We start from the raw sequence: 14034 nt of genomic DNA on the forward strand, positions 1-14034 counted from the left end.
CCTTGGACTTATTGGAAGTCTTTGACTTCCCACAGGATTTGGATCTACCCTTATTGTCAGACTTATTGTCATTTTTCTTTCCTCTTTTCTTGGATCTCCCACGAATAGCAAGGGCTTCTTTTTTTGAAATGAAAGCCTTTCTCCACATCTCCTCTGATAGCAGCGAAGACACCACATCATCCATTTTGAAGGTGACTAATGTGCTTCCAAGAGCCATCACAAGATGGTCCCATGAATCCGGTAAAGAACACAAAAGTGTGTAGCAATGATCCTCCTCCTCTAACTTGACACCAGTAGATGTCAACTGTGTAGCTAGCAAATTAAATGCATTTAAATGATCTGTTAAGGATCAACCCTCCTCCATTCATAGAGAATACAACTTCTTCCTCAGGAACAACTTGTTCACTAGAGATTTGGCTTGATACATGGCCCCAAGTCTCTCCCACAAACTATATGCGGTTTTCTCATCTAGAACATTCAGAAGGACTGCATTGGTTAAATAGAGTCTTATGAGACCCTTAGCTTTATGATCTTTGATATCCCAATCTTCTTGAGTTATAGTTGCTGGTCATGTAGCACTTGTAGTCGGTTCCCATAGGTCACAATCTTCCAACATATCTTCCATCTTGAGTTTCCACAACTCAAAATTAGTGCCATTAAATTTCTCCACCTCCATTCTTCCACGTGATGAACTCACCATCTCAATCTACAATAAGATTTAGGATGCTCTGCAGAAGACTCCCACTCAACTTGAGATTAGCTCAAAAAACCCTACCCAACAATTAGGATCAAAAGTTGATCAAGCTTTGATACCACTTGCAAGGAATCTTAGGTGCAGAAATAGCTTCCTACACTAATCTCATAAGGAAAGTATGGTGCAAATCCTTTTAAAATCTTCTACACTTACAGATTCAATATCATGTAAACAACATTATTGCAGCCAATCATGCATACAAAAATTAGATAGAGAAGGAACACATAACACAAAGATTTTCCAGTGGGGAAAAACCTTTCGATAAAACAACCCCACCCCTCCAGAACTTACACAATGTATTATCTTCAACACAAGATTACAATACACTTGCAATGTAAGTTCAACATTAACAATAGAAGACTCCAGTAGCACCTCAGTACCTACAAACTTTCATCTATCACACTATTGCATTACAACATGCAATACTCTTTTTATGAACATCTGAAGACCCAACAACATGCCCACAAAGGAGTTGGGCATTTTTCATGGCTCAACCACCAAGAAACATGCACAATGCCACATGTACATCTAATACCAAGAAAAGGGTATCCATCCCTTGAATAGAAAATGACAGCTTGTCATAGTATCCGTCAAAAATAGTGGTCACAAGAGAAGTGTAAGGGAATCTGTCATACCAACCTATTTTTGGCATATTCTCTTACACACACCAACCACTCATTCTTGGGTGCCCAAGTAGGCCTCATGTCATAAGATGCTCTTACACCTATCATAGCTCATTCCTTAAATAGCTCTTATGTGTCATAGGGATCTATCATAACCATTTTAGCCATGATCTCCTTCACACAATTCAAGATGCCAACACATGTAAGTGATCAACATGCAAACTAGACATGTACACTCACATTTACATATTATTTGCAAAAATACATTTTACAAAACAAATAATAATAAGAATAGGAATTATACAAGGTTGAGACACCTTATTCCTAACACTGAGGAGGAGGCTATCAAGTATGTGGCTATGCACTTGGATGGAATTTCACATGAATGGTGGCATCATGGCATGGTGAGTTTGGGGCATAATCAGATTAGATCCTATGAGGAATTCACTAAAACATTGATTGAGAGATTTGACACTAGGGATCCTGAGTTACATTTCAAGGAGCTAGCACAGTTAAAATAGTCAGGTTCTGTGGATGCTTACATTGCCAAGTTTCAACACTTGTCTGTACTTGTTACTGATATCTCTCCTAGGAGATTGGTGGTGTTATTTTGTGATGGTCTTGCTGATCCATTATGAGGTTGGGTGAAGGGAAATGATCCACTCACCTTATCTGAAGCAACTAAAAAGGTGCGAGATTTAGCCCCTTCGGTATACAAAGGAAGAAACCATTCAATAGATTCTTCCTACTGCAAGGACAAAGATAAAAAACCATTTCAGAAAGAGTATAGAAAACCCAAAGAAGGATCAAAAGGACTAGACAATGAAACCTTGAATGAACTTCGAATGAAGAAGCTTTGCTTCCATTGTAGAGAGCCTTGGGACTTATCTCATAAATGTTCTCTCAAGGCTAAGGCAAATCAAATGGAGTATTTTTCAGCAGAAGAGTTAGAGTTAGAGGGGAAGGATCAGCACTCTGATTCAGATGAGGGTAACACTATAGAGGAGAGCAGCATTCCTAAGGATGATAGATCATTGGCATGCTTGACAGGGGCCCAAAAGGCAATCACATTTAAGGTGATGGGTACTATCCAAGGGCAGAGAGTGATATCTCTTATTGACACCGGGGCTACACATAACTTCATAGATGTACAGTTGGTAGCCAGGAGAGGGTTACAGATAGAGGACCATGATGGGTTTAGAGTCATGGTGGCTAATGGTGATAAATTATTATGCACTCAGAAGATGTCTAATCTTCGCATTAGGTTTGGAGATGGCTACGAGTTGGAAGATGAGTTCTATGTTGTGGACATGGGAGATTATGATGTCATCCTCAGCATGACATGGATGGCTTCACTAGTTGAGTTCACACTCAACCTAGTGAAATTGGAGATGAGATTCCAGCATGAGGGTAGAACTGTGGTACTTAGAGGACTTTCAGATGGACGTTGCAAAGTAGTTTCCTTGAGGAGAATGCAGAGACTTTTTCATCATGATAACATAGAGTGGGCGGTAGAGTGCTACATTATGCCAACTTCACTAGAGCCACAAGAAAAGAGTCATCCACCAGATATCTAGAAGATATTTGATAGACACACTAAAGTATTTAGCGATATTCCTCATGGGGTTCCTCCTAAGAGAGGGATGGAACATGTTATTGAGCTCAAGGAGGGAGCCAAACCAGTTATGATTACTCCCTATCGTCATCCTAAGAAACACAAGGATGAGATAGAGAAGGTGATTAAGGATTTGTTGGAGATGGGGCATATCAGGCCCAGTAAGAGCCCCTTTGCTTCAAGAGTAGTATTGGTAAAGAAGGATGGGATGATGCGCATGTGCATTGATTACAGGGCACTAAATAAGAAAAAAATTAAAAATAGGTATCCCATTCCGACGATTGATGAGCTAATTGATGAGTTGCATGGGGCATGCTTCTTCACCAAAATTGATTTGTGATCCAGATACCATTAGATTAGGATGAGAGCAAAGGACATTGAGAAAATAGCCTTTTGATGTCACTATGGCCACTTTGAGTTCATGGTTATGCCATTTGGTCTAACCAATGCACCCACTACATTTCAGAGTTGTATGAACCAGGTATTCAAGAAGCAGCTGAGGAGATTTGTCTTGATCTTCTTTGATGACATCTTGGTCTTCAGTAAGACCTGGGAGGAGCACTTACATCATCTGGAGGAGGTCTTATCTATTCTAGAGAGAGATTCATTGTATGCCAAGGAATCTAAATGTGAATTTGGCATGACTGGGCTCCTTTACCTTGGGCATATCATTAGTGCAGATGGCATTCGGGTTGATCCTGAAAAGATTAGAGCTATTATAGAGTGGCCTACTCCCACAAACCTTACACAGCTTAAGGGATTCTTTGGTTTATGTGGTTTTTATAGGAGTTTTGTTAAGGGATTCCCATAGATTGCTACACCCTTGACAGATCTTACCAGCAAAGGAGCCTTCGTGTGGATAGGGGCAGCACAGAGGTGTTTTGAGAATTTCAAGCAGGTAATGTCTTCATGTCCAGTTATAGCTCTATCAGATTTCATGAAGCCTTTTGAGCTTCATTTTGATGCATTAGGTGATGGGATTGGAGCAGTATTGATGCCGAAGAAGCATCCCATTGCATTCGAGAGTCGGAAGCTTTAGGGAGTTGAGAAGAGTTATTCTATCAATGACCGTGAGATGTTGGCCATAATGCATGCATTAGCCAAATTTTGATCATATTTGGTAGGTGGAAATTTTGTGATCAAGACTGATCACAATAATATTAAATACTTCATGAGCCAGAGTGATCTTAATGACTGGCAACAAAAATGGGTGACTAAATTGCAGGCTTATGACTTTGACATAGAGTTTGTCAAAGGTAAGAAAAATGTGGTGGCTGATGCCTTATCTTGGAGACCTCACTTATGTGCTCTGGCAGAGATTTTAGGAGATTAGAGAGATCAGATTATAGCAGAGTATGTCAGAGATGCTTGGGCTTCTAGATTGATTTCAGATACTATACAGGATGATCACTATGAGGTGATAGATGGATTGATCAGAATTTAGGATAGGGTTTATTTGATTCTGTCATCACATTTGAGAGAGGCGATACTAAAAGAATTTCATGATGCACCCACAGCTGGACATCTGGGGGTCTTTCAAACCTACAGGTAGATCTGAGAGCAGTTTTCATGGAAAGGGCTCAAGGATGATGTTCAGAGGTATGTTAGGGAGTGTGTGGTTTGTCAACAGAATAAGGGAGAGAACACATTTCCTACAGGTTTATTACAACCCTTGCCCATTCCTAATAGGAAATGGAAAAGTATTTTGATGGACTTCATCACTGGTTTACCACAAGTGCAGAGAAGGAATTTCATCTATGTGGTGGTGGACTACTTGATGAAGTTTGCTCACTTCTTTGTTATTCCCTCCACTTACACAACATCACAGGTGGCAGATCTTTTCTTTAGAGAGATATTCAAGTTACATGGGATACCTAGATTCATTGTCAACGATTGAGATAGTAAGTTTATGAGTTTTTTTTGGCAAGAGTTGTTTAGGTTATGTAGTACAGATCTTACACCTAGCACTAGTTATCATCCGCAAATAGATGGGCAAATAGAGATTGTGAATAAATGGGTGGAAGGATATTTGGGGAATTATGTAACTACACAACAAAAGGCTTGGATCAGATGGTTGCATATGGGAGAGTATTGTTATAACACCACTTATCATATATCCATCAAGATGACTCCTTTCATGGCACTCTATGGTTATGAAGCACCTAGCTTCATGGATTTAGTTTTGGGGGATAGTAGAGAGCCCAAAGCCAAAAACTTATTGTAGGATAGTTAGGACATCCTGAAAATGCTCAAAGAGAATATACACCAGGCCCAAAATCAACAAAAATTGTATGCTGATCAGCACTGAATAGAGTGTAGCTTCGAGGTAGGGGATATGGTTTACTTGAGGCTACAACCATATAGACAGTCATTTCTCAAGAAGAGTGGAGCTGAAAAGTTGAAACCTAGATTTTATGGTCCCTACAGGGTGATTCACAAAGTGGGAAAAGTCACCTATGAGCTTGAGCTTCTAGAGGGCAATCGAATGCACAATGTGTTTCATGTGTCTAGGCTTAAGAAAGCCATTGGTTAGAGTGTAGTGCCTTTTGTAGATTTACCCCATTTGGATGAGGAGGGGAAGCTTTTGTTAGTACCTAAGGCTATTTTGGACACCAGAGAGAGGAAGCTTAGAAACAGGATAGTGAAGGAGTATTTGGTCAGATGGGAAGACCTTCCGGAGGAAGATTCTACATGGGAGAATGAGCAGGTTATTCACCAGGCTGGACTGAGATTGCTTGAGGACAAGCAATTTCAAGGGGGGCAGACTGTAATGTCCCCATTTTAGTATTTGACCAAGTGTGTGTGTGTGTGTTAGCCTTGTTCTACATGGTCCTGAGGGCTAACAAAGGGTTTAATGGGATCCTGGAGTGTTTTGGCCTCGCCATTTCCAGTTTGGGCCAAAACGAAGTTGATTTTCTCAGTTTCAGGCATACTTACTATTTTTAGTAAGTCACCAGGACATAGTGCAAGTCAATTTTGGTGATTGGATTTGACACTCCTCGGTGAGAGCTTTCCAATGAGCTATCACTCGCATTATTCGAACTCCGATTGCTAATACATTTTAATGCCTAAAGTTTTATTAAAGTAACGTCTAATTTAATTGTAAAATATTAAAGTGTTACTTTAATATTTATTTTATGAAGATGTGTACCCAAGGGAGACATAAGGGGTATTTTAATATATGTTTGATATATTACACATCTTTTATCCCACATTTTCCATATGAGTTGAGCGGACCCTTGGAAATAGAATAAAAGGAAGTATTTGTGGCTTCATTAGACAGGTTGAATATGAGAAGAAATTGGTGTGTGAGTTGTAGCTCTATTCTTGGCATTTGAGGACATTTATCCTCTCTTGTAACATTCTAGATGTCATTCCCTTGGGGTTTGGCCTTTGGAATTCTTTGTTATCGGCTTCATTATTAGGCAGTTTAGTTGCATTTCCAGCTACAGGCAGATTTGGTATTTTGCTCATATCTTCTTCACTACTTGTCTGACACTTATGCCACTTTGAGGGAATGATATTATGAAGGTAGTGGATTGATTGAAGGACAAAGTACTATGGCGGCACTGTTCATGTGGCACTATTCACGCAACACTATTCATGCGACACTATTCAAGCAGCACTATTCACGCAACACTATAGCAGCAAGTTTGAAAGCATGGGCTGCAGTATTATGTCAATAATGCTGAAGTAATTAGTGAGTTGATAAATCTGCCATGTATTTGGTTTTATGAATTCTGAAAATAACATTTTATTGGCAACAGTTCATTTCCACTTGGCATATATTGTAGTTTCTTTCTTGTTTATGTTGTATGATACCAATTCCATACACAAAACACAAAAAACAAATAAACGTTTGATTTCTGGAGTTATAAGGGGTTTAAAAAATTAAACAAAGAAATAAGAGGTTGAATGCAAACTATTTGATATAATTCCTTTCAGCAATTTGGTTTAGTTTTTTGGTACATTCAAGGGTGCCCATTACATGCTCAAAAGGGTGCATAGGTAGAAACAAAAACTACATGACATCAAGGACATATTTCTTGATGCATTCATCCTACCTACACCTAATGAAACAAAGCCAATCATTGAGCAATTGGTAAATATTGTGGAGAAGATAAATGATGAAGACCTAGACACAGGTGTCAATTTATTAGAATGATCTGAGAAGAAATTTCAAGTCAAGGTAACTAAAAAGATATGTAGTGCCATTGCACTAAGTCAAGTTGAATTAGCAACCAAAATTGATGGTGTGAAGAAAGTGTTGGAGAACCAAGTTGTGGGATGTACCCTTGTTCACATGAGAAGTGTAGAGACACCTTAACCACCTAGAAGGAGATTTGAAGAAAATAGGTACCATCCTACAATAATATCCTGGGCAAAGCTATTATCATTTTATACAATTGATGAATTTAATTTCTAATCAATGCAACTATATGAATTCTTATGTTAACAAAACATTTGAAAAGAAAATGATGAAGATAGACTAATAAGAGATTAAACAAAATTACTAAAAGGGAAAATTCCTAATGGACATAAGCCAAAGCAACAACACATCTATGAATTAAATTATCGAAATGATCTGGTAGGAAACCAATAAAATTAGGAACAATGCTTCCTCAACCCTACTTATGCAATTTTCAATGGAAACTTTAGCGAAAACCAAAAGATGTTTTGTGATTCATCAAATCGTACAACCATGGAAAGTGTGCACACACAAGACAAAATACTATGTAAGAACAATAATGATCCTTTCTCTAATTTCTCACAACAATAGAATTTGTTAACATAAGGTAAACACCAGAATTAAAATATTATCACAACACAATAAAACCATTAGATCTATACTATTCATGAACAAAAATTCACAAAAAATAACACACTCCAACAAGATTTACTACACTTAGAATGAGAGCACCAATAGCATTTATTATTGCATCAAAATATTGGCCTACAATATATATTACATATATGTATTTATAACTAACCCTCTACTAATTTTTGCTAGGAGTGAGAGCTCTTCTAAAAGAATGTTATATTTTAAATAATAAAATAAAGCTAATTATATGTAGAAACTAACCCTCTAAATGGTTCTAAGTAGGTTTCCACCCTTTCTTATATAAATGAATGGGTGCATGACCCTTTACATGACTTTAAAAAGTATAATAAGAAAAATATAAGAAGATAGAAACCATGAGATGATCTGAGAGTCATTGGGACTTCTAAAAATGTAGGCTTGGCCTTCTCCAAGTGTTTCTAGGAGTTGAATAGTCATCAAAACATGTTTATGATGCATGGAATGCTAAGAAATAGCAATTGATAGTTAATTTTTGGTGCACTACTTCATCTTCAAAATTGTTGGCACACCTTGCAAAAAGTAGTGCACCGACACATCTTCTGTCTGGACCAAAATGATGTCTAGATGTGTGTTCCTAAAGTTTTGAATAATAGCTATGATTTCTTGAGTTTGTGAAAAATCCAAGGACTCGTACCTATTACGCATCACTTAACAATAATTACCGATCTCTAGCCTAGTATCCACAAAATCTTCCAACCTAGAATCTAACTTCAATAATGCTTCTTCCATTTTGAAGATTTATCTAATATCATCTTTGGATGAAGCTACCTCAAATAGTGTTTACTTTTGTACCACTATTTCAACTAAAGAAAGAAGATTCCTTGATTCATTCCCAAAAATATCTAGGTTAGTAGCATTATAGTACTTATCTACTTCCAAAGACTACCTCAGAGCTTTATTCTTTATCTCTTGGATATCCTCATATCACCCTACCATAACTTTATTGTCTGCTGATATCTATTATATTCAATCATCAATTTTATCTAATTCTTCTATCATATATGCCTCCATCAACATCCAATACTTTTTTCCTTTGATAATCTTCAATGCTTCCAAATAATTGGTCTAGGTATGTACTTCATCCATTAGCCTAAAATCTTGGTTTATTATTTTAACCAATTTTTTGGCATTATTTTGAATGTCATGTAGAAGGTACAAAATACTCTCTATTATTTGTACTCATTTATCTTCAAAACAATAATGCCACCTTTTGCAAGCATCCAAAAATGAATCAGTTTCCTCCAAAACTTGTCCTCACTCTTTGTTCTCTAGAGTAGCCCCTAGAGCAATCTCTAGATGATTGGGGTCAATCAAACCTACTATTTAATCTAAGTATTTCCTTAGCAATTCATTCTGCTTTCTCAAAACTAAAATTTATGATTCACCCTGATCTAAGTGTGAAAACACTTGCTTAAGGCTCATGGTGATCAAAACCTTTTTTGTATCATTTGTAGGTTTTCCAAGCATCGTCTCCTTCATCTAGTAGTCTTTTGGAGACACTTCTTCTGTATGAATGCAGGGAGGAAGAGTGACAATGTGTGTCAAGAGATCCTCATTTTAGTTCTTCATGATAAAAGCCAATGTCTTAGCATCACCCTTGGCCGGTTCTAGCATCGTGATTACTTTTATCAATTCTATCATACCTTCCTCTTCCTTGAACTCCATATATTTCCTTTTTTGAGTCAAGACCTCCATTTTTAACCATGCCAGGTTAGTTCCCATGGGGGACATGTATTGAGAAGATGGCATAGGTTTTGAAACTGGCCCTTTCCCTTTATCACCTCATTTTAGAGTCTTCTCTTGTCGAGGGAGGACTACTGATTAAGCTTTTATTTCTGCTTGTGTTGAGGACCTATTCTCTATTCTAGGAAGAACTTATTCTCCTTCCTTGACAATTTTTCCTTCTTCTGATAGTTCATCTATATGTAACTGGAGATACTCTCCTTCCTTTGTGGTCTGGCTTTCCAGCTTTGCTATCAGAGGAGGTAGAGCAACTACTTCTTGTTCTTTTTGTGGAGGTATAGATGGAAGGTCTTCCAATGATAGGGGAGGTATACCAAGTGGCCCTTTAGGTAAGGGAGGATAGTGTTCCCAATCTTCTCCTAGTGACTCATTATGAGGGGTATCCTATATCCTTTCCTCTACCATTTCTATGCCCACTAGCATGAAGTCGAAGTCTAAAATATCAAAAAAATTAGTCCCTTTTCCCCTCATCTCTACTATCCATCTTTCTTATTCCTAGTCTAAGGCTTCTAGATGAATTGGTTGTTCTGGGATGGAAGGTAGTATCTAGGTTAAACTCTTTCCCCTTTCTTCTTCTGCTATTGAGTGGGATATATTCAATCTGCTCCCACTCTTCCTCATTTTGAGCCTTAGGTATGATCTCTAGAACTTGAGGTGTCAAAGAACTTTTCTTCTTTAACTTCATCCTTTTGCTTTCCTACCACTATCATCTTGGTTTGAGATCTCTTTGGTACTAACATGGTGGCCTCTATTCGGGATACTAGATCTTCTTTTGCTAGAGCTTCTTCTTTCTTGGGTTGAGCCTCTTCCTACTTGGCTAGTTTTGGCTTAACCTCTTTCTATTGGGTTCTCTCTTGAGTAACCCTCTTTCTCTTCTTGCTCTTCACCCTCTCAGTTTGGAAATACTCCACCTCCCGCTCATGTTGATGCACTATCTCCAATTTTACGAGTGACTTTATGGGGTACGTAGGAATGGTAACTTTTGTTCCTTTACTCTTCTTTGGTCAATAAGTGTCTTGCAAAGTCATAGCTGAGGGAAATAGGTCCAAATGGAGAGGCTTCCTAACCCACTCCCTACTTAGTTCTATAATATATTAGGCCCTATGATGAATACCATCATTCTCCTCTCAGCTGATTTTTGCATTCACAATGGGCCACTTGTAGATCTTGTTCCTGTTGTATAGTGGATCCATCGCATCAGGAGTTTCCTTGTTCCACTCCTTAAGGGATACTTCTAAATTAAACACTTTTTCTACAAGTTGTAGACTCATTCTATAATAGTCCCTAATTTGGACATTGTAGTCATCTACACAGTTCATCCAGTGATCTTCAATCGCCATCTCAGGTACAAACTTTTTTCCTACAAGATATTGTACCATCCCAATATTGTCAAATTAGGGGCGAGGTGATGGATAATCCTGTAAAGGGTATTGATCCCATTCTGAGTCAAAAGTAGCTATGTCTTTCTTTTTCTTGACCTTGAAGGCTCCAATGATGGTCAACCAGACCCATGTCTTCTTATGTTGTTTCTACACTCTATCATAAGTGGAGGCCAATTGCTTCGCTATCTCTAATAGTAATAATCTATTTGATGGATAACAAGGGAGATTCTTTGGGTGCAAAAGGGTACCAACTACCCAGATATAGGAAAATGTGTTAAATTGGATGAAATAAGCTCCTATTTGCAATACCTGAGCTACCATCTCTACTGATATTCTCTTGGCATAGTCCCCTTTGACAAAATGAATGAAAGAAATGATGAATCCATCATTGACCAACCTGTATTTGGGGCTTTTGAAAGGAAGCTTATTCTTCACAAGTTAGGGGTAGACTATGTATGGCCATGTGTTTGCATCTTGCATACTCCCTTTCTTAACCAAGCTAGAATAATCTATTGGCCTTGCAGCTAGGAGGTACACGACATAAGAGGTCATGTAGAATCATGGGTCATTCTACACTAAGATGAGTTTCTCATCCAAGTTGTCACTAAGGATCATAGCCCAATCTTTAAATACTTTGTGATTTTATGGTTTTATCATGTAGGAAGACTTGGCCATCTATCACCTTGTATTTCTCTTGCATGATTTTCTTGCTCGCTCTATGTGGGTACATTATTTCTTAATGTTATTTTTATGGTTTGTGCAATTGATAGTAGTAGTAGAATAAAGAAGGTAATGATATTTAAATTATGGCATGATGCTTTTCAGGACAACTGTACAACAAAACCTCTACTTAGTAGGACTAAAATACACATCTCCAACATTTGGATCTGCCTTGGGGAATGTTATTCCAGCGATGACCTTTGCCATAGTTGTTTTGTTCAGGTATAATTTGAGAGAGAACTAGTGATGATTGATTGTATAAGCAAAATTATTAGTACCTAGGAGTTCTTTTTCAACATATTTTAATACAAATAACTGAATGAAAATGATTCTTGCAAAACCCACTTTAATGAAGAACATTCCAAGTGCCTTTACTCAACCCCATCAGATTTTGTGTTAATCAATTTAGGTACAATTACTTTCACACAAGTTCCATGTGAATATATAGTGCCATATACCATCTATAAGCTTCTTAAGCAAACATGCTTAATTTATTATATATTTAAGATAATACATTGATTTGAATGTGCTAACTTAGTCATAGACAAAGTTATAAAGAATGGATTCACAGCCCTTATGGTTATTAAGAGGGATCTTCATAAAGAAGAGAGCAAAGTCCATAAAATAGGAAAATAACATAGAAGACTAAGTTTAAGTTGTGAACTTTAGATTCTCAATTCTTATAAGCACATATTTCTAGAATAAAAACTCTTTTCGAACTTTAATATTAATCTATTGTGATGGTGGTGAAGGACTAAGTTTAATTCATAGACTTTAGGTTACTCAATATTATAATACTAACCTATTAGAACAAGCCACGGAGAATATGGTGAAAATTTTGAATATAAGACTTATTATTATTAATTGAGCGTTTTTCTAATATGGTTTTAGATAGAGAGTATGGTGAAAAATCAAAATATGACAATTATTATTATTAATTGAGCATTTTTCTGGTATGGGTTTAGATTGGAGAATGTTAAGATTAAAACTCGAGCAGGACAAGCAAAGGTGTTGGGTACATTGATCTACACAATTGGAGCATTAGTTATGACTATGTACAAAGGTTCTGTTATACCCAAGCTCTGGTCTCCTCCTATTCATATAAAGAACCATCAGAATAAAATTTATGAAGAATGGATAAAAGGTTCTATTCTAATGATGACCAGCTATTTTGCAATCTGCACTTGGCTTATTCTTCAGGTTTTTACCCTAACCCTAACATTTTTTTATAGAGAAATAATTACTACCGATCTATGATTTGTTTGTTCCTTATCTTGATAATGATTTATAGATCACATAAAAACTTGTACATAATCAAATTTAAGATATGTCTATTTGATATATTATGAAAATCTCTTAACATTGAATTCATTCAAAGTTTACTCAATAATTATTGACTGATAATGTTATATCTTGGATTTGTTTATGCAGGGAATAGTGATTTCAGTACTTGCAAACTGCATGCAGATGTGGTACATCAGCAAAAAGGGGCCAATTTTTGCAGCTATGTTCTCTCCTGTGGTGTTGGTAATAGTTGCCATTTTGTCACCTGCTATTCTAGATGAACAACTTCATTTGGGAAGGTGAAAACCCATTTTTTATATCAATTGATTAATATCTTGGTTTAAACAATATAGTTTAAGTATTAATTTGTATACATAGTTAGTATATTTTAGAATGAACCAATTTATAATTTCAAACGAATCACTTTTTCAAATAATACATTAAAGAAAAGTTTAACTGACATAAATATATGATACGTCTTGCAGTATAGAAGGAGGAATACTGGTTGTTATAGTTCTTTATATGGTGCTATGGGGGAAAAGCAAGGATATAAAGATTGAGAGTAATCTGCTACCTATGGAAAGTGGACCAAAAACTACCTCAAACGATGTTCAACAGGGATCCATACAATCAAAGGAGATTTTGAATACGGCATGAATGCACATTTGTTTGATCACACAGAACCATACCAATTAGAGGCACAAGAGCCAAGCCAAACATAACCTGGTCTACTATTTAAAAGTCAAGCCATGATGATACATTGACTTTAGAAATCTACAACCTATGGCACTTATTTTACCTAAAATATTGTATCATATTTTAAAGGGAAAAGTAAAGTTCATATTTTATAATTTTATGCAAATGTTAATTTTAATGTTCAATTATTAAAATTGTTGCAATTGTTTTCATGGCGGATTTTTTTTTTTAATATATTATATTAAATGGTTCATCAAATGCAATAGTATGAACTTTAAAGGGATATTTTATGTTCTAATTTTGTAGTATATATCTGGTCAAGATTAATTATATTTTGGTTACTTTTAAGTTCTAAA

At 36.6% G+C, this 14034-nt stretch overlaps 1 protein-coding gene across 1 annotated transcript in view; it reads left to right on the plus strand.

Moving 5' to 3' along the window:
* LOC149529146 (WAT1-related protein At5g07050-like) overlaps window positions 1-13639 on the plus strand; it is a 28132-nt gene extending 14493 nt beyond the window's left edge. Inside the window, exons 2-6 of the mRNA XM_089808115.1 lie at window positions 11640-11702; window positions 11804-11920; window positions 12664-12898; window positions 13112-13281; window positions 13468-13639. Coding sequence (XP_089664241.1) covers window positions 11640-11702; window positions 11804-11920; window positions 12664-12898; window positions 13112-13281; window positions 13468-13639 — 757 coding nt within the window. The remainder of the gene's footprint in view (window positions 1-11639; window positions 11703-11803; window positions 11921-12663; window positions 12899-13111; window positions 13282-13467) is intronic.
* Window positions 13640-14034: the final 395 nt, after the last annotated feature.

Source organism: Cupressus sempervirens, chromosome 11, assembly GCF_028749045.1.
Source record: "Cupressus sempervirens isolate cs-2001-9-10 chromosome 11, ASM2874904v1, whole genome shotgun sequence".
Classification (NCBI taxonomy): domain Eukaryota; kingdom Viridiplantae; phylum Streptophyta; class Pinopsida; order Cupressales; family Cupressaceae; genus Cupressus; species Cupressus sempervirens.